This window comes from Podarcis bocagei (assembly GCF_964188305.1).
Source record: "Podarcis bocagei genome assembly, chromosome: 9".
In the NCBI taxonomy this organism is placed as follows: domain Eukaryota; kingdom Metazoa; phylum Chordata; class Lepidosauria; order Squamata; family Lacertidae; genus Podarcis; species Podarcis bocagei.
Window position 1 is genome coordinate 43,209,608 of NC_138134.1, and position 21,161 is coordinate 43,230,768.

The window sequence follows — 21,161 nt, forward strand, 5'->3', positions numbered from 1 at the left end:
TTTTCCCTGACCTGATTTGTAACTTTTGGGATTCACCCTGATAAAAGGCAAGTCTTTCACTTTGAGGAATGAAGAATAATACCATGTGTATAGTAAATAAAGGACTCTATTTTGGCAACAATTTTTGTTAATTGCCAAAAATCATTTTTTTAAAAAACCAGTTATTTCATTTTGTTCCTTTGGTTGCGTAGTTTTAACTCATTTTACTGACAAGAGATTTCCCTAAAAGGATTGCCCTGTTGATTCATTAGTTTGCAAGTTACAGGTTTGTTACCTGATCACTGTCTTTTGGGAAATTGATGAGCTCTTATCTCTTTTCTCCTTTTTATGTTCTGCATCTAGAACCTGCTTTTTACTTTGGTGACACAGAATATCATGTGGCTGAGAGTGCTGGCCACATCGAAGTTCGTGTTTGGAGAACTGGAACTGACCTGTCTAAAGCAGCCACTGTCACCGTGCGCTCCAGGAAAACAGAACCATTATCTGCAGAAGGTGAACTGATTTTTCCAAGAGGCATTACTAATGTGCTGTATCTCAACATTGATCTCTGCCCTGTGCAGATGTCATCTTTAAGTCTAGATACTTTTGCATTGTGCATTATTCAGACATATGCAGATTTCCCCAGGAAAATCTCAGCACACATTTTCAATAAATAGCTGCCCACAATACTACCTAACAGTTTCCTTCAGACATTGTGATTCCAGAGTGTGGAATTATGGGCGAAACTATAAGAGAACTTAATATTTTTATTTTTAGAGTGCAACTTTGGAATTTATTTGGTTTAATCCACCTAACTTAAGAATAATAATAAGACAAAAATCTGATTTGCTAAAAATAAAATAATGGTTAATAATTGTTAATGAGCTGCACTAAAAGCTACTAAAGAGCTTGCAGATGTAATATCAGCCTCTGTCTATAATATCTGAGAATTATTGGAAAATAGATGAGGTACCTGCAGAGTGGAGGAAGGCAAATGTTATCCCCATCTTCAAAAGCAGGGTGAAAGAAGACTCAGCTAAGACTCAAGTGACCAACCAGTCAGCTTAACGTTGATTCCAGGAAATGTCCTAGAACAGATAATGAAACGGCTGGTCTATGAGCACTTAGAACCAAGCCCTATGAAGAACTGTTGAGGGAGTTGGGTTTGTTTAGCCTCGGAAAGAGGAGACTGAGGATATATCATGGCTGTCTTCAAATAACTAAAGATGCAAGCTTGTTTTCTCCTGCTCCGGAGGGTAAGACCTGAATCAATGGCTTCCAAGTTACAAGAAAGGAGATTCTAACGAAACATCAGGAAGACTTTGCTGATGGTAGGAGCTATTTGACAGTGGAACAGACATCCACAAGAAGTGGTGGACTCTCCTTGTACCTTTTTAAGCAGATGTTGGGTGGCCCCCTGTCATGCATGATTTAGCTGAGGTTCCTGCAAAGCAGGGAGTTGGACTAGATGATCCTCTGGATCCCTTTCAACTCTACAATTCAATGAATAAATAAATAAATAAGACAGTTGTAAAATATAATGGATGTGATTCTAAATAGTCCCTCTTGCTTCTTATGTAGCTGGAGTTGATTACGTTGGCATCAGCCGAAACCTGGATTTTGCGCCTGGTGTAAATATGCAGACTTTCCGTGTGACCATCTTGGATGATTTAGGACAGCCTGTCCTTGAGGGACCAGAAAAGTTTGAACTTGTTCTCCGTATGCCCATGAATGCAGTTCTTGGGGAACCAAGCAAAACCACCATTTTCATCAATGATACCATCACTGATTGTAAGTGCTACAGATTCTACAACCTTTCAATTTCCTAGAAAATTCACTAAGGGGAAAGTTGTTTGTGGCCGCAATCCCAAACACATTTATTAAGTCCCATTGAACACAGTTTGGCTTACTTCCAAGTAAACATGCATAGGAACTGCTGCGGTTTCCATGTTCGTGCTGCCAGCACACACACACACCTAATTATATTATGCACATGCATATGCACATCAGTAATCCTGTGTAACTGTTGATATGAACTTAACGTTTTAACTTTTTCCCAGTATGAATGTAAGACAAAGGTGATGAATTACCATGAAACGGTCCCATATGAATCTGAATCATATGGTGATCATAGTGAGATATAAAAAGACTAACTCATGATGCTGGAATGCTTCCCTCCCCTCTAGTACCCAAAGTCCAGTTCAAGGAACCTGTACACACAGTGAATGAAAAAGATGGGCAACTGGCAGCTATAATTTACCGTAGTGGTGATGTTAATCATAAATCTACAGTCCGCTGCTACACCCGCCAAGGCTCTGCCCAGGTTATGATGGACTATGAAGAGAGACCAAACACTGATGACTCTGTAGTGGTCTTCCTCCCAGGTAAGGTCTCATCCTTAGAAAGCAAGAGTTTCCCTTGCAAGGAAGCTATTGCATTTTCAAAATTTATCATGAAAGGGCTTGTTTTTATTTATAACTGACAAAAGTTTGTAGCAATTAAGAGTTGTTCCAGGCTTCCCTTTTTTATTATGCATTTGTGACAGTATCTGTTCCAGGGCAGTCAGACAAAATCCTTCTTTCAGTGATATTTGCAGTTGCAAAAGTTTCAAGTTCCAGTCGGTGCATGTTCTGTACCTTCCTGATGAAAAACTGCAACCTATACCACAGATGTTGTTGCTTTGTCCTGCTCCTGTTGTGCTGTACTGCAAGAGCAGTCCTCCAGATGTCAATAATGTGACAGCAATGAGGAAGCATCACAGAACAACCAAGAAAGCAAAATTATGTGGCCCAATATAAATCCACTACTAATGCACTGCTGTTGTGTTAGTGACATGTTACACACACAAAACCCCTGCTAGTCTAAAGGGGCCCTAAGTCTGCAATCCTATACATGCACATACCAGGGAGTAAATCCCATTGAATTCAGTTGTGCTTGCTTCACATTAAACATTCAGCTCAGTTTTGTTGTTGGGAAATTAACATACACATATTAAATCATTTTGTTAAGGTTCAAAGGAAGACTGCAGTGTGAGGCCAGTGAATTACATTCTGGGCAATTCCCCCTCTACTGTAGTCTTTAATGTTCAATATTCACACACACACCAGCATCAGAAGAGGGGAAGATAATGTTCTATGGTGTGAGCTGACTTTTTCTTGCACAACATTGGAGCCAACCCAGCATATATTTAATTTGGAAAGTGGAGTTAGGTTGTAGGTGCTACCCAAAATATTTATGTCAACCAATCTGGTGTTTTGCCTCCTGCAGGAGAGATTGAGAAGCCGTGTGTGGTGGTCCTTGAAGATGATGCCATCTATGAAGAGGAGGAAGAGTTCAGACTGGTGCTTGGAACACCTAAAAGCACTTCAACATTTGGTGCCTCCGTTGGGGAACAAAAAGAAACTTTGGTGAAGATTAAAGATGAAGAAGACAGTGAGTTTATGAGCCACTTTGTACTCATTACATATTGTCAGATCAAAGGTGTGGGATTAAATGGAACAAAGCATTAGTTTACTTTCTCATATGCCCTGCATTCAAGTACAGTTGTTTTTTAATTGCTTGTGTAAAAATAGCATTGTTCCCAGTAGTACAATCAATTTTTGTTGAAAAAATATCATGTTACTAAAAAACCATACCCATACACTCCCCCAAGTGAATATTGGTGATTTTAAAATGTAAAGAAAGCTTAATCCAATAGCTGAAACATGATAAAACAAGAAAATGAAAAGGGGGTGCGGGATGTATAGGTGAATTAATTTTATTTCCGTGTTCTTTGTTGCTGTCCTGATAGACAGCTCATTGCTTTTCTTTTCTTTTTCTGGTGTTGTTTGATGGCTTTGTGTGCACATTTTTTGTTGTTCATAGCCAGAGACACCCTATAAGCACTAAGGATACAATCCTGCATGTGTTCTTCAAACAATTCTGCTTATGTATAAATAAAATTATTAAATAGGAGAGAGTGATGTTTTTCAGTTCTCTTGCAGAACCAGTGATTAAGTTCTCCGAAATCAAATATAGCATTCAAGAGCCTCAAGAGCCTGGGGAGATTGCAGTTGTAAAGATTCCAGTTTTGCGTGTGGGGGACAGTTCCAAAGTTTCCATTGTGAGAATCCATACTAAAGATGGTTCAGCTACCTCTGGAGAAGACTATAATCCAGTGTCTGACGGTGAGACTTTCCTCTGAATCTTAGAAAAATTACAACAAATGCTATTTATTTACAACCACACACACACACACACACCACACCTATCATATGAATGCAGATTATAATTTTAAACCAGTAAAAACACATTATAAATTAGCTTAACTGAGTACAAATTAAAATACAGCTGAGTGCACAACAGCTAAGGCTTTCTCTTCCGTTGGTCACCACCAGAGGTAGTTCCACAGGCTGTGGTACAACCAAGAGGGCATCGCCCTGAGAATTTCAGTAGCCTGGGCGGCCTATATGGGTGCAGGTATTTCCTCCACTGACCAGATTGTTAAGTGTTTTTTTAAGTCAGCAACAGACGCTTAAGCTTGACTCTAGCAAATTGGCATCTAGTGCTGCTTATTTAGCAGAGATGTTTCATAATCAGAGTAGGCTGCTCCTGTTAGCAACCCAACTGCTGCATTTTATACAAGCTAAAACAGGGGTCAGCAAACTTTTTCAGCAGCACTGTCCTTTAGACCTTGTGGGCCCACTATATATATATATTTTTGGGGGGGGAATGAATGAATTCCTATGCCCCACAAATAACCCAGAGAGGCATTTTAAATAAAAGTACACATTCTACTCATGCAAAAACACGCTGATTCCCGGACCGCCTGCAGGCCGGATTTAGAAGGCTATTGGGCCGGATCCGGCCCCCGGCCTTACTTTGCCTACCCATGAGCTAAAGCTTCCAGACCAACCTTAAGGGCAGCCCTACACAGTGTGTATTACAACAGTCCAATCCTTAGGTTACCAGTGCATGGATCCCTGTGGTCATCTGACCCCTGTCCGGAATCTGGCACAACAGCCAAAACTGAGAAAGGGTGCCTTCAGCCACTGCTAACCTCCATTGACAACAATGAGCACCCGTAGACTATTTGTACTAGTACTAGGTATTTTGCTTGGTTTTTAGCAGTTGGTTTTCTGCCAGCCAGGTGCCCAACATGAGTTTGACACGGTGTGTGAGGAGCCAAGACTGTTGCCTTTTGGAACCTAGCCTAACTATGCTGATGACTGAAGAGGGAAAGTTTAGTTCTTTCTATAATATATCTTCATTTCAGATATTGAATTCAAAGAAGGAGAAACAGAGCACTTTGTTGAGGTTGAAGTTTTGTATGATGGAGTGAGAGAAATGCGTGAAGCATTCACAGTGCACTTGAAACCAGATGAGAATATGGTAGCTGAGACACAGGTAAGAACTAGGTCATTTTTGGTTAGTTGTGGACACAATTGCTTTTGATCATGATGATTCAGAAACAGCAACAAATAAAAGTGTCGCTGTTCTTTGACCTCCTTAGATGCCAATTTTGAGGAGAGGACCAAACTAGACTGGAAGCCTAGGATCAGGTCTCCTGCTTTTTTTAAAAAAACAACAAAACACCTTTGGTATCAGATACGCAGGACCTCAAATCTAAACAGAACTGTGACACTGGAGGAAGTTTCATCCTTCTCCCTTTACCTGATTTAAAATCCTCCCCCCAGCTGCTATTTCAGAAATGTGTCCACATACAATCTAATCGTACCTAGTTGAACCCTCAATGAAAAATACCTATTTTTATTATGTGCCTAATCTGTGTTCAAACATTATCTGTTTCGTGGCAGAACTTCTTTCACATACAAACAGCCATCTGATGTCATCTGGCTGTTTGTTTGCTTTTATTAAAAGTTTTGGAAATTGTATCCTGTATGAGTTAGCTTAGTGCATTTTTAAAAAAGATATCTTGTAACAGACATAGGGTGGATCCAAATGTTTCCTTACTCCAGTGGAAAGGAACTTTTCTGCTCAATCTTGCAAAGTTGCAGTATAAACGTTTACAGTAGAAGCAGCATGCTTGCAGGTGGAACCTTCTTTTCTGCCTCTCCTTTCAGATGAACAAAGCTATTGTGTACATTGAAGAAATGGACAGTGTGGCAGATGTGACTTTCCCAGCTGTGCCCCAGGTTGTCTCTCTCTTGCTGTATGACGACACTGCTAAAAGCAAAGGAAACCCCCAGCCTCCAACTGGCTACCCTGTTGTGTGTGTAACGGTATGCTCTGCTCTGCAAGCTCTTCTCCAGATTATATTTTCTAAAGGTCTGCTACTGGTTGGGAAGTGAACGCTTTCTGGACGTGTAAAACTGTGGCACGGACCCCCTTGGGAGGGTGGCCTCTCCTTCCTTGGAGGTTTTTAAACAGAGGTCGGATGGCCATCTGTCATGGATGCTTCAGCTGAGACCCCGGCATTGCAGGGGGTTGGACTAGATGGCACTCGGGATCCCTTCCAACTCTACAGTTCTATGACTCTGTGATTCTGTGATCTCCTTAGCTCTCCTGGAGGCTTAAGGCATGCATTCAATTTCAGTACTTAGAATTACGCAGCTCATTTCTCGAGAACTGATATTTGGCATTTTATAGCAGTTTTAGTTTTCAGAGCATATTATGATCTTCATTTTGCATGCTCATGAGATGAGTCACTTTTACTCCCTACAGATAGGGAACTGAGGTAAAGAGATAGTAAGATGCTCAATACCACTCAATGAGCTGTCCATAGAGGTTGTATCCTATCCAGTTTCTTACTTTTCTGTTTTGGGAAACTGAGGCCACTTTAAACTTATTAAACTTTCTAGCCCTGGCTCACAATTGGATGAAAGCACAAGAAGAAATGAACTTCAGTCCCTGCCTTTTTTCTGACTTTAGCTAATGCATGGTATGATTTACATATATTATATGATACAGCTTTTTCCTTCCAAGCACCTGAGAGGCATCAGAGCTGTGATAAACTGAAGGCTTTCCACAGTATCAGATTGTTAATTTTAGATGCCACATACATTAAGATTCAATTCCTCAATTATAATGAAACTAAAATGCAGCGCCTGTGGTGATGAAACCAGTAGCAAGCGGGGGGGGGGGGGCAGAATGTGTTAAATACTAATGCAACACAAGGAAAAAATACCTTTTACTCAGAATTTGATCTGAATTATTTACTTTCCCGGAGCAAGTTTAGATATAACTCAATGGATTTATTGTATGTTTCTATTTAACTTCAGGCATGCAACCCCAAATATTCAGATTATGACAAGACTGGATCTATTTGTGCTGCTGAAAACATCAATGGCACGCTGACCTTGTATCGCTGGCTTGTCAGCGCTCCAAGTGGCAGTGATGGGGTTACCAGTCCCATGCGAGAAGTGGACTCCAACACTTTCTTCACCAACACCAAGTCCATTGCCTTGGACTCCATATATTTCCAGGCTGGTTCGAGGGTCCAGTGTGCAGCACGTGCCGTCAATGCCAATGGAGATGTGGGTTTAGAATTACTGAGCCCAATTTACACAATAAACAGAGGAGAAGGTAAGGAAGCAGAAAGTTTTCATGAATGAAATAAAATCAAGTGGCTTTTGTGAAGCTGAAATAGATGTTTATTTCAAAGGGCTTTTTCATAGTTCAAGGACACACACAGTGGATGTGAAGCACGGGGTGTAGGGGATGTCATTGGGGAGGGGGGGTCTATCCTGGGGAAAGTTTGGGGGCCAGATAGAGAAGCTTGGAGGGCCACATTCAGTTCCAGTCCTGAGGTTCTCATCCTCTGCAAAGTTGTATAGTATATGCCTACTTCCTATAGTGCTTTCACCTTAATGAAATGGGTGGAAAGGCTTTGGAAATCAGTGACTTTGCACACAGGGATGTTATGGCCGTTTTGCCGATGTGCTGAGCCAAGCCATGGTTTGACTGATCTTGTCATCCAACCCCTGGCTCATGTTTCATTTCCCCTGCTGAACTACAAGCTGTAAACCAGAGTGCAAACCTTGGTTGTAGCCCATCACATATTTTGTCCTGTTATCATATTTTGCACTTCCACCAAGGGCTTCCTTCCATCTTGCGGCTGAAACTATAAAGTAGGCAAGTTCCATAATCAAAGCAAGGAGAGCTCTGCTCTCACATGTCTGCTCTGCAACCTGCTGGAACTGGACGTTCTAATCATATATGGATGAGTATATGGATCATACCTGTGGGTAGGTGGGGAGCAGGCCCAGACCCAATATAACTTAGTTTCATCATCAGGAAGTGAAATAAAAGGGCAATCTCAGTCCATACAGCAGTTCCTGTGAATGAGAGACCAAGATGGCGCCAATCCCAAATGGGATTGGCTTCTGTGATGCATATTATAGCTTCTGTCTTTCCTGTGGAGGTAGAGGAAAGCTTCATCCCACACTGGTTCCTGTCCTATTGAATTGGGGGTGGTGCTGCATGGAAGAAAAAGTGGCCCTGCTGCTACTACTCAAGTAAACTGGGACTGTGCCCAGTAGTATTGGCTTCACAATCAAATCTAGAGTATATTATGTCAACCATAAGATTACATGTGTTTTTAAAGTATCAGCATTTATAAATTTGGTTCTTCCAAGGAAAGATGAAGCAGAATTACTCTCACTTTTTTATAATCAACCTTTTGCCCTTTTCCACGTAGGCCTGTGTCAGCCCCGTATACCAGGAACCGTTGGAGCAGAACCTTTCTCAGCCAGAATACGTTACACAGGTCCTGATGATCCTGACTATTCCAACCTGATCAAATTAACAGTTACAATGCCTCATATGGATGGTAAGTACCAGACATGTGCATTTGATTAATACTGAACAACAACTGGTGCAGCACTATCTGTCATCACAGTCACATGACTGGTGATTCATACTTAAACACTTGGATTCACCATCTCAAGATGGGATGGGGACCACCAACTTAAATGGGTTAAAAATTCATGGAGATAAGGCTACCAGTGGTACTAGTTGTGATGCTAACCTTCCCCCTGAATGTACCAGTTGTTAGGGAAGAACGGGAGAACAGCTTTGTCCCTGCTTGTGGGCTTCTCATGGGCCTCTGGTTGTCCACTATCAAAACAGGTTGCTTTATATGGCTCTTCTTGCATGTTCTTCTATTTTCAGGGATGCTGCCAGTTATATCAACTAGACCTTTGTCCAACTTTGAGCTGACTCTTAGCCCTGATGGCACGCGTGTAGGCAATCACAAGTGCTCAAACCTCTTGGATTATAACGAAATTGAGACAACTTACGGATTCATCACAGAGGACACCAAGAACCCAGAAGTGATTGGAGAAACTTCACCCTACCAGTACAGCAGCGCTGTGCGATCTGCCAAGACCTTGCGTTTCTACCGTAACCTCAATCTGGAGGCCTGCCTGTGGGAGTTTAACAGCTACTATGACATGTCAGAACTGCTGACTGACTGCAGTGGCTCCATTGGCACAGATGGTCAGGTATGCTGCGTGCATGAAAAGCAAGCCTATGTAACTGAAAAGAAAATGCTAGCATTATGCCCAGTTGCATGCACTTGAGTTTGTGGCATGGGAACTTGGGAAGCTGCCTTTATACAAAGACAAACTGTTCACCTATCTAGCCTTATTTGTCCATTTATTTACTCCGAATAGCAGTGGCTGTTGTGGGTGAGGTCTTTTACATCCCTCACTGCCTGACTCATTTAAATGGGCAGGCTCTGCCACTGAGCCCGTCTCTATGGAAGCCATGGGGCGATAATTGAGTTCTACATGGCAGCTGAAGGATATGTTGGCATCTGCTCCATGACTGTACTTAACGGGTTTGTGGAAGTGGGATTTAGTTTCCTTTCTTGTGTTTTGCTTTTGTGTGCAATACCTGATGCATTTCCAGTACTACCCGTGTTGTTATTAATGGTCCATATCTTAGAACAGGTTGGGTTTAAACACCAAATAGCGACTCTACCGTCGGAAATTAATTTGATTGGCAAAATGTTGTCATTGAGGATTTCTTAAGACATCTCTGTGGCACACTGAAATAGTCAGGGGGATGGGGCTGCACAAGATTGAAAATCAAAGCTTTTTGAAAAAATACTTTACTTAGTTTTCCTAAGACTCAGGTGCCCTAAGAAACTACATTTCCCAAGGAATCTGGTTTCTGGAGCACAGCTATGTCAGGTATAATGAAGCCCCCTGGTGCTGGTGTTTGGCATCTCCACTGCCAGGTCAGTTTGGGTGAAAGTGGAGGCTGGTGCCAAGCTCATAATGATCCACGCCAAGATTTCAGAGGAGCTTTGGCTTGCTCTTCCCTGGCAAACACAGAAGCCTAAGATGTTACATTTTGAACCTTGTACTTCCATGCCACTCCGTTGGTGGCTGCAAGCTTTCTTGTTAATCTGTCCTATTAAACCACTCTCTACTGTTAGCCACAGGTCAGTGCACTGGAACCCACCCAGGTTAATACAGAGCTTGCTAAATCTGAATTGCCTTTAGCACTTAACTCTGATCCTGGTTATTCCGGCACACTTATTGAGTGCATATACTTGTTACGGTACCTTCAGATTAGGTACAACATGACAGCCTGACTGAAAACTGGTACAAACAGCTACCTGCTTGTGGTAGCTGCGTCTGGTTTTGTTTTTTAGCTTGCACCTGTGCCAGCCGTGCCCTCTTACACCAAACAGGTTTCGTTCTCATTTATCCAGAGCAGAGCCTGTTATGAACATATGAAGCTAACTTATATTGAGTTCATCGTTGGCCCATCCATCTCTTACTAGCTTGCAGCATTCTGGTGCATCTTATGGAGATCTTTCCTGACTCTTCTAGCTAAAATATTTGATATCTGGAGACAGAGACAGGTCCAGGATTTATTTACTGGGGGCAGAGGGTGGAGGTGGGCAGTTAAGTTAGAAAAAGTAGTTAATGCAAGCTAAGAATTCTCTTATATTACTTCTGATCTTCTTGACTGTTTGTATTCTCTTAAAATGTTGCCATTGTAGGCCCTTTGCTGGTCTTGGGGCCCAGGCAAATGCCTGACTTCTGGAGTCAGCCCTGAATGGAGATGCTGAAAGTTGAAGCATGCAGATAATGTGCATGGCCATTGCGATACGGCCCCACCCTGATTTGCCAATTATCACAGACCTCCTTTACAGGAATAGTGGCCCAGTGTAGGTTTTGCTTCTTCCACACAAGTCTAACATTCCCATTTGCTGGGCTCCAAGAAACTGCCACAAACAGCATGGCAGTCATATGCAGTGACTCTCAAATACTTGCATGACCTCATTAGAAACACTATTTGATTTATGACGAACACTGCTCACCTCAGTAACCAAGATGGATGTGGCATGGGAGCTCACTGCATAAACAGCACTGCAGTGACATGGACATCACAGTCACTTGCTGGGCAGGCAAGAGAGAGGTCTGGCACACAGTGTGCTCCTGACAAGGGAATGATATACTGATTTGCACTAATACAGACAGTCTTCTAGAGAGCCCACATGTGAAAACTAATGAATGATTGATCTTATCTATCTTTAAGATGACTCATTCCCAACTTAAATCTTTACAACATTCCTTTGATTAGTAAAAGCTGATGGGTAACTCAGCATCTTGTATTGAAACCAACTATTATTGTAAAACTGTAAGCAAAGCAAAATGAAGAGTGTCAAAAACTCGCTTGTGCGGTCATGTTGGCTCATACCACACACAAAGGTTTCTAGTGGTTTCCCTGCCCCTTCTTTAAAATTCATGACAGTTGTAGCAAAATAGTTCTGTATGTAGTTCAGCTGTTGGTTGTTTCCAAATGCATATGCTCCCCCTGTTAGTCACCTCTGCCCAGCCACCCCCATCTGGACTCTGCTCATTAACTCAGCCTCCCTCCTCTAGCAGCACCTCTAGAGAACACACACAAGGGTTTAGGATCTCGTAGCTTGAAGCTGCCTAGCAACAAGGCTTGGACTTTCACAAAGGATTCCCAGGCTCAGAGGCAGACACGTTCTATTTCATATGCAATTAAGTTAATCAGTAGGACCATAACATGATGCTCGTTAGTGAGCATACATGATCATCTTTTAAGCTGTGTAGCACTAGAAGTTGCATGCTATATGTGTACATTGGATTTTTGTGTGAAGGACATAAACCTTTTCACCACATGATAAGCCCTTGTCCCTTGAATTTCAAAAGCCACTTTGCCATGAAATACATGTGGAGGCACTTTCAGAGAGAGAAGCAAAGATTTCCATTTATGTGCTGCTTAAAAGGTAAAGGGTAAAAGGACCCCTGACCATTAGGTCCAGTCGCGGACGACTCTGGGGTTGCAGCGCTCATCTCGCTTTATTGGCCAAGGGAGCCAGCGAGATGGTGGCGAACCAGAGCAGCGCACGGAAATGCCGTTTACCTTCCCGCCGAAGCGGTACCTATTTATCTACTTGCACTTTGACGTGCTTCCGAACTGCTAGGTTGGCAGGAGCAGGGACCGAGCAATGGGAGCTCACCCCGTCACGGGGGATTCGAACCACTGACCTTCCAATCGGCAGGTCCTAGGCTTTGTGGTTTAACCCACAGCGCCACCCGCATCTCTTATGTGCTGCTTACATACAAGTAAAAGATGCCTGTGTTGTTAGCACATTCATTGCAGTAAGTGTATCACTGCAACATGGGATTTTATCTTGCAAGTTCAAGGAAGATGAAATATCACATTGTAGTGAATGGGTTAACATTATTTATTCATTCATTATTTTATTTATAGTAGTCATAGCACAACAACAAGAAGAAAAACATAATAAAAAACAAAATAACTGTTCAGTCATTAAAAGCAGCAGCAGTAGTATTGTTTCAACTAAATTTTACTTAGAGTGCACCTTTTGAAATGAATGGACCTGGCTCAGCTAGGTTTACTCTGAGTAAAACTTGGTTGAAACAGTCATGCAGGTGCGAACCCTGGCCTGTTGGTCCATGGAGGCTTAAAGATGTCTTTCACCTGTCAGGAGTCACCGCTCTTAACACCATTGTGCATGCAGTAAGCATGTGTGTGTGTATGTGTGTGTGTGTATGTGTGTGTGTGTGTGTGTATGTATACACACACACACACACACACGGCATAATGGGCTAGACAAGAGCATCTTAAATTTTTTGATGATAATTGAAATAAAATTAGGATCATTCACTTGCCATATCAAGGTTGGGAATTCTGTGGTTGTTGTTGTTGTTTAGTCGTTTGGTCGTGTCCGACTCTTCGTGACCCCATGGACCAGAGCCCAGATGTTATTGGACTCCAACTCCCATGGGATGATAGACATTGAGAATCCAGCATAATCGATAGGGCAAGTCAGTAAGGATTTGAGCTGCATTTTAATTTTGATCAAAAGCTGAGAGACTACTTTCATTATTGGGTGTTTCTTATTGTTTGGATTCTGAGCAAGTCATAGCATGTATTTATTAATGGTTGGACTTTTGACTGGCCCATTTCTTAACTGCCATGTGATTTGTTATCAGTGCTGAAAGTTAAGGCAACTTCAGTTTAACTTCCCCAAACTATCTGCATTGTTGTTTCTTTAAATGACCATTTCACTGAACAAGAGCTTAATCATTACCCATTCACTTCCAGAAAGTTGGACCGGAATGCACTGGAGGTCACAAACAATTGTGAGACTGTTAGTATCAACTTAATCCTATAATAGGGATTTAGCTGTAACTCCAGATTACACTTTGGGATGACTGTCAAGTCAGTTCCAGGGTGTTTGTGTTCTTTGCCAGGGTTGCATCTCAGAAGCCAGCAAGAGTGCTTGCCTGCCTGCCTGCCGGCTTGGATTTGATCCGTGCTTCGTTATCTCACACTTCAACACAAGCTGCAATTCATTCATAAAGCATCAAAGTGGATTTTTAATCAAAGCCAGTGAAGTTTGTTCAGGAGCCAACATGTACATACACACACTCAGAACATCTGTCAAACTCAGCAACTCAGGACGGGAATGAGGATGAGACTTAATACCATTCCCAGAATGGTTGTGAAATTGACTTCTCAGGATGCAATCTGAACATAGCATAACCAAATACTATGGTGTTTTGCAGGTGTTAAATCTGGTCCAGTCGTATGTGACTCTACGAGTGCCCCTGTATGTCTCCTACGTCTTCCATTCCCCGGCTGCTGTTGGAGGATGGCAGCACTTTGACTTGCAGTCTGAGCTCAAGCTCACCTTTGTGTATGATACTGCCATTCTTTGGAAGGACGGCATAGGAAGCCCACCAGAAGCTGAGCTCCAAGGTGATTTTGTTCAGTTCTTATTCAGTTGAAGCATTTTTATCTACTTTTCAGCTGAAATAGGGTTTCCAGAATGGCTCACAAAGACCAATAATGGCAGCCCCTGCCCCTGGGTTTACAATGTTGAGTACATTTTACTTTTTATTATTATTACAAATAATTTATTCATCACCTTCAACACTCTCTGTGTGCTCCTCCAAAAATTGTACCAGTATATTCTTTTGGTGGGGAAACAGGAAAATTTTGCCCAGAGGAGATTGGTACCGCATGTTTGCAAATAGAGTTATTCCACTGAAATCAAACAATCTGAAAATCACAGTAAACTGGGATGTACGTAGCATCTGATATTCTCAAATGCTACAAGTGGCAAAGCTTTAATACCTTTTTGTATATAGTAATGGCAATGGTTGTTTGAATTTAGGCTCCCTCTACCCAACCAGCATGCAGATCAATGATGAGGGGCGGCTTGTCGTCTACTTCAGGACTGAGATTCGATTCAGAGGGCAATTTGTGATGTCCCACCCAGGTAAGATTAGCTTTTTGCTTTATACCTTAGGTATGCAATAAATCTTAATAATTCTCCTTATTCTTTTTGGTGGAGATTTTGTTTTGCTTTTTGTGATCAAAGAGAAGTGAAATATTTCTTTTCAGAGACCATAAAGAGCCCTTGTGTGCCACTGTGTGCTGGATGGCAACATTCATTCCATCATAAAAACGTGTCCTTTTCCTTGGCAGGTACTTCTTTGTCATCAATGGTGATGTCTGCTGATCACCCTGGCCTCACGTTTACACTCAGCCTTTCTCAAAGTGAACAAACCTTCCACCAGCCTATGCAGCAATGGAAATTTGTCTCAGATTTTGCTGTGAGTGCCAACAATGCAGTTTTCTGCAGCACCTTTCGAGGGGGGCGGGGCTGCTTGTGGCTGTTACATAATACATTGTTCTTACAACTCTATGATTGGTTAAGCTGATAGATTGTGTGTTCTCCAAAACCAACACATCTGCGTATTTTGTCCAGCATTTTGCTACCCAGCAAGCTTCATGTCTGATTACATGTATGGACATCCCTCCTCCAAATTCAACACCATTGCAGTGTCCCCTGCTGGGCACAAACTATGGAAAAAGTTATGCCCAATTTACACAGTGCCTCTTGGATTCTTAAATGTAAAATTTCATTTCCAAAAAAAAAAAAAAATCAAAAAAAAATCACCAGAACTGGTGTTTTCTTAAGTATTGAATTTAAAGTTTATCATATAGACTTATAGTAGTTCTTTTATTTTCAGATTTTTGGGGTATTGGGTCCTTTGCTTTGTATGTATTTGGGGTTTTTATGTTGTAAGCTACTTTGGGCTTCGTTTTAGGGGAGAAAAGCGAAATGCAAATAAATGATGAGATAGTGGAAGATTTATATACCAAAGATATGTCAGCCTCAACGTTGGTTTTGAATGAGAACTTCAGTCATCTGTGATTCTTACTGCTAGAATGAAACCTTAATTAAAATATAAAATACCTGTCAGCTCTGGATGCAGGCAGAAATGAACACCATTCTTTTAAGCCCTTTCTTGAATCCTAAGCATATCCAGCCCTAAACATGTTTGCTCAAAAGTACATCCCATTGAGTTCAGTGGGGTTGCACTTTAGGATTGTAGGAAAACAAGAAGAGTTGCATGATGTAGGTGGGTGTCAGAATCAGTGAGTCAGCTGCTGAGTAGAAACAGCTAATGCTCTGCTCAGAAGCACCCACCATGATTCTCAAAAAGTAGATGTCCAAAACATATGAACTTAAAACAGCCAAGTGAAGCAGTATTATGCTAAAGAGTCCATTGACAAATGTACTATCTTTCTGGTGTGTGTGTGTGTGTGTGTGTGTGTGTGTGTGTGTGTGTATTAAACTAAAGCACTTTTAAACAAAAACTTCATATTCTGATCTTGCACCCCTTATTGTAGGTACGTGACTATTCGGGTACTTATACTGTGAAACTTATCCCCTGTATTGCTGCACCCAGCCAAGAATATACCCAGCCTGTCATTTGTAGCCCCCGGGAGCCAATCACCTTTGATCTAGATATCAGGTTCCAGCAGGTAAAACCTCTCTTGTGTTTAATGCTTTCAACAAAGTATTTTGACTGCATTTATCTGGCACATCATGCACACTCCCTTGGCAATTAAATTGAAGTAAATTGTTTACTTGTGCAGCTCATCAGTAGTAGAGTCGGAACTTGTTTTACATACTGTATTTTTATTTTCCACTGACTTAGAAGAGCTGGTCCTGAATATTTAAAAATCCACCAACTTGGGGTGAAGAGTGGGGAGCAGAATTAATGTTTAAATTTGCAGATGTTTAAAGTGGGCTGTATCCAGTGGTGACCTTGAGCTAGCCAAAACACCAGACAAGAGACCCCATTTTGCCATGGTTCTTGCACTAAGCCGCTATTGGATACAACCAGTCTTCTTTGCCATTGACTGTAGTGCTAAACTTGGGTGTGGAATTTGATGCCCCACTTGAGTCAAGCCTGCCTTTGAAAATCACAGCCCTGTGCCAAGTTATTTTTCCTCTCTCCCCATAATTTAGGCACACTTATCTGTGTGTGACATCAATGCTATCTTTCCCTGTGTCTTCTTCATATCACTTGGCTGGGAAGGATTGCGGATGGTTACAGGGAAAGAGTAGAGCTCATTTGACATGCCCACCACTTTGGGCAGCAGCTCCATGTCCCTTTCCTCTCTTGAAGTAGAAGAGAGGGCACTTCAGTGAAGAGCTACTAGCTAGCACAAGAGGGCTGCATTGTAGTAACTGATTTGGACTGTACCACTGATGGTGTCTTGCTGGTCCTTGGTCTCTCATTTTTAACCAGCTGCGTTGAGCATCAAAACTAGCAGTCCTTTAGTGGTTTGTGAGCGTTTGGCCCAAAATCCTTCTCCTGGAAGTGCTATAATATGGGAGGGATCAGCCAAGATTTAAAAGCTATACTGAGCCTAATGAATGGGAAGAAAAGGGGCATAATTCATTAGTAGTGGTTTATATGCAGAAGGCCTGAGGATCAATGCCCAAATCACCAGTTAAAGCAATCAAGTAAGGAAGTGATGGGAAGGATCTTAGCCTGAGTCTTCAGAAGCTACTGCTGTTCAGCATAGATAATACAAGCCTAGGTGGACCACTGGTCTCACTCAGTATGGTTGTCTTCAAGACTTCCGCACTATATTATGAATAAAATTTTCTGATTAAAGTGTGTTTCTTCTAATAAATGGGTTAATGGATTCAGTCTGCTTGCACAGACTCTGCTCTTGTGCAAAGAGGTTGTTGTGGTTATTCATTTCTATACTGCTTTATATTTTTAAGCAGAAAAATCTCAAAGTGGTTTATGTCTACATTAACACATCAGATAAAACAATCCAGAATAAAACATTACCAAGTAAGTTCAAGAATACAGTCAAAGCAACACAATTAACAGGAAACTAAAATATTATCTTAAAGATTTCAAAAGAAAAATTACTAAAGAAAATTAAATATAAAATACACATTTTAATTAGCCGTTTTAAATTTGAAGAGCTAAAGCAAGCAAGCTGATGTTGAACAAGCATCAGAAAGAACTGAAATTGAGAAACTAATAGCTGAGTTTCAAAACAGTGATTCTTTTTCTTTTTATATAGGTCAGTGACCCGGTAGCAGCTGAATTCAGTCTAAACACCCAAATGTTCCTGTTGTCAAAGAAGGACCTCTGGCTGTCTGATGGCTCCATGGGATTTGGAGAAGGAACAGATGTTGCATTCACAGAAGGCAAAAAATAGCTTTACTCTTTACATATAGATGCTGGCATGCTACTTTTAGCATCGTGTTAGGATCAATTAATGTTCTTTCTTCTTAATATTATTCTCCACCTTTGACTAATGCTATGATTTCATAGCTGAGAATGTGAAAAGGGAATAGAAAAAGGTGCATTTTGAAGGAAGGAAGATGCTTTAATAAAAGTTACCAGGAAAAATAACTGGTTAGGCCTCAAGGGTGTTTTAAAGGGTGGTTGTATTTAAGAACAATTTCTTGAGATTGAAAGTTATTGAACAAAGTGTCCCTGAATGAAATTGCTATTAGAAAGTAGGATTCATAGTGTTCATAATGTGTTGCGTACTCAAACTGTTGCTAGGAAAATAAAACCATCTGTTTGATCAGTACTTAATTAACATCTATTATGCAGAACCCCATGGGCTTGTGTGGTTGGATATGGGCTGCCCCCTGGTGAGGAAAAGTGGGGTTGCACTCAACAAGTCTTGACAAGATGGTTGTATCTCTGAGAAATGCAGAGAACACTTAACTAGGATTGATGTGAAGTCATTTAGCAAGATAAGCTTGTGCAAATTCACTTTAAAATTAGTCAGCACAGTAAGTGAAAGCCTGATTCTACCACCCTGATTGCAAAGTTACTTTACTAACCAAGTAAGGTTAGCACCATTGTGTACATCATGCAAATTGAGCACAATTGCTTTACAGTGCTACTTCGGGTTGCATACCCTTCAGGTTACATACGCTTCAGGTTACATACGCTTCAGGTTACATACTCCACTAACCCAGAAATAGTGTTTCAGGTTAAGAACTTTGCTTCAGGTTGAGAACAGAAATCATGCTCCGGCGGCGCAGCAGCAGCAGGAGGCCCCATTAGCTAAAGTGGTGCTTCAGGTTAAGAACAGTTTCAGGTTAAGTACGGACCTCCGGAACAAATTAAGTACTTAACCCGAGGTACCACTGTACACATTTTATTTTATGTTTTTAATTACATTTATTGTAACACAAATAATGTTAATTATTTTCTATATTGTATATTATTACTTTTCTATTTGCTGTATGGGGTCTGATTGCGTTTGAAGGTAAGGGGTATCAATGGTATTCCTAAATAACTTTTTCTAAAAATATTTCTAGGCTCTGAAATCTATGGTCGTGTCATGGTGGATCCTGTCCAGAATTTAGGAGATTCTTTCATCTGTAACATCGAGAAGGTGTTTTTGTGCACTGGGGCTGACGGGTATGTCCCCAAGTACAGTCCAGATAACAAGGAATATGGTTGCCTAGCAGACTCCCCTTCCCTCTTATACAGATTCAAGATACTGGTATGTACCATGGTACACTACAGCACAGTCCTAATACAATAAGTTTGAAATCCTGAATGTAATAATGTACCAGTGTTGGTTTCTTTGTCTTCTAGGATAAAGCTCAGCCTGATACCCAGGCAAAAGTGTTTGGAAATATGGCCTTCAATGCAAAACTCGCTGTTGATCACATAGATGGTTATCCTTTGGTAAAGCAGCCAGGGTCTGATGGATTCAGCATGTTGTCGACTCCGCTATTCCAGGTAACCTCTGAGAGCAATACTGTTCCAGAACTTTTGTATGTTGGAAACTAACTAACTTCCTATCTAGCAAGCAAGGTATTTTTCGAAACACAGCCTTATGCATAACAGTGATTTTTTTTTTTTAAGTGTTCTGGGAATTTTGTCAAAAACGTTTTTTGCTTTCTTTGTTGTCATATAAATTTACATGAAAGACAATTTTTGACACCATCAATCCAAACCTATTTATGATGAAATCTTTTTTTTTCATGTCAGTGGAACTAAATAAATAAAACAGTTAAATGTTATTGATCAAGGGATACAAAATCCTCACCTTCAAATACTCCCTGGAATAGATTGTAAACATTCCATCTTAAATCAAGGGACTGTATACAAAACAGGTTTTAGGTTTGCATACTGTGTTGTTAAACTCTGCCCCCCTCCCATGCAAAATAGCATTGTCATGTTATTTTTATGTCAGGAGCAGTACTCTAGGAGACAGTCATATTTGAAATCTTGAGCCCCAGAGAGATTAGGAGGCATTTAGGAACTTAATTTTGCTTAAAGTTGTCATGTGTGTTTTTAATTTAACAGGTAGCAGCAGGTCGAGAATGGTACATCCACACTATCTACATGGTTCGGTCACGTGAGAATGCCCACAGAGGCCTTGGAAAGAGAAGTGTCGAGTACCATCACTTTTTATCTTCAGCCAGTGGAATCCCAGGTGCTACACATTCTGGGCGCGGTCGGAGAGCCATCTCAGATGCTCCGACGCTTGCGCAAGATATCAGTGCAGATAAGAATAGAGGCACCAACATCCAGCACATAGCTCTTGACCGGTCTAACAAAATTGTTATTGAGCAGAAAGATTGGTCCCCGCCAGGTAAACCATATGAGAAGCCGGTCCTGGAAATTACTGGAAGCGACATGGAAGACAGGATTGTACCTATTGTCGGAGGAGCAGCTGGGCTGCTGCTTCTGATCAGCACAGTTTTGATTATCATCTTCCTATTGAAGAGAAAGGGACGTTCTACTAATGGGAAAGCAAATTCCTGCACTGGCTATTCCAGCAGTAATGAAACTGTGACCACGCGGCACAGCAGCAGTGATAGCTCTGAAGTCTAAATTACATCACAAAGGTGAGGGTTGTCGTTTGAAGATATTTCATTTCATCATAAAAACTGGTAGTGGGGGGCTGTGTTTGCACAGACTTGGGAGCTGCCGTGTTGGTGCTAGGTTGTGTGAGATTCCAGCATACAAAAAGTGTAGCAAACAAGATGAAGTGTGTAGAAGTGTGAGTGCTTTATTTATAACTTAACTTCCTTCCCACCTACCCAGGAAAACAGGATGGATTCCTGGAATAAACTTAGCTTTTCCCCTTTCTTCAAATGGTGCTAAAAAAGATAAATCATCAGCTAGCAGCTATTAATGTGCCTTACCTACCATCATGAAAGCCTGGTGCTCCTCAAAGGGATATTGATTTCCTTTTTGTTTAACTTGTATGATGTCTAGTTATACCCGTCTTGTATATGGAAAGGGGTGGTGTGAGGGAGAATGAGAGAAGGGGTCAGATTTTAATGAGAAGAGGGTTGAAGAAAAGTATCTGTAATTAAATCTCAGAGCAGAATTGTGTTGCCCGAGTGGCAA

At 41.3% G+C, this 21,161-nt stretch overlaps 1 protein-coding gene across 2 annotated transcripts in view; it reads left to right on the plus strand.

Annotated features, from left to right (window-relative positions):
* The window catches only part of FREM3 (FRAS1 related extracellular matrix 3), an 89,429-nt gene extending 68,772 nt beyond the window's left edge, over positions 1 to 20,657 (plus strand). Inside the window, exons 7-24 of one of the 2 annotated variants that reach the window (XM_081208300.1) lie at positions 343 to 492; positions 1,561 to 1,770; positions 2,166 to 2,363; positions 3,247 to 3,411; positions 3,963 to 4,145; positions 5,234 to 5,364; positions 6,042 to 6,200; positions 7,200 to 7,503; positions 8,618 to 8,749; positions 9,091 to 9,422; positions 14,007 to 14,199; positions 14,618 to 14,722; positions 14,932 to 15,059; positions 16,144 to 16,278; positions 17,848 to 17,974; positions 19,109 to 19,296; positions 19,392 to 19,538; positions 20,109 to 20,657. In XM_081208300.1, the coding sequence (XP_081064426.1) occupies positions 343 to 492; positions 1,561 to 1,770; positions 2,166 to 2,363; positions 3,247 to 3,411; positions 3,963 to 4,145; positions 5,234 to 5,364; positions 6,042 to 6,200; positions 7,200 to 7,503; positions 8,618 to 8,749; positions 9,091 to 9,422; positions 14,007 to 14,199; positions 14,618 to 14,722; positions 14,932 to 15,059; positions 16,144 to 16,278; positions 17,848 to 17,974; positions 19,109 to 19,296; positions 19,392 to 19,538; positions 20,109 to 20,639 (3,518 nt within the window). In that variant the 3' untranslated portion in view covers positions 20,640 to 20,657. Of the gene's footprint in view, positions 1 to 342; positions 493 to 1,560; positions 1,771 to 2,165; positions 2,364 to 3,246; positions 3,412 to 3,951; positions 4,146 to 5,233; positions 5,365 to 6,041; positions 6,201 to 7,199; positions 7,504 to 8,617; positions 8,750 to 9,090; positions 9,423 to 14,006; positions 14,200 to 14,617; positions 14,723 to 14,931; positions 15,060 to 16,143; positions 16,279 to 17,847; positions 17,975 to 19,108; positions 19,297 to 19,391; positions 19,539 to 20,108 lie in introns of those variants that run through there. The other variant, XM_081208301.1, reaches the window with a different exon arrangement.
* Positions 20,658 to 21,161: the final 504 nt, after the last annotated feature.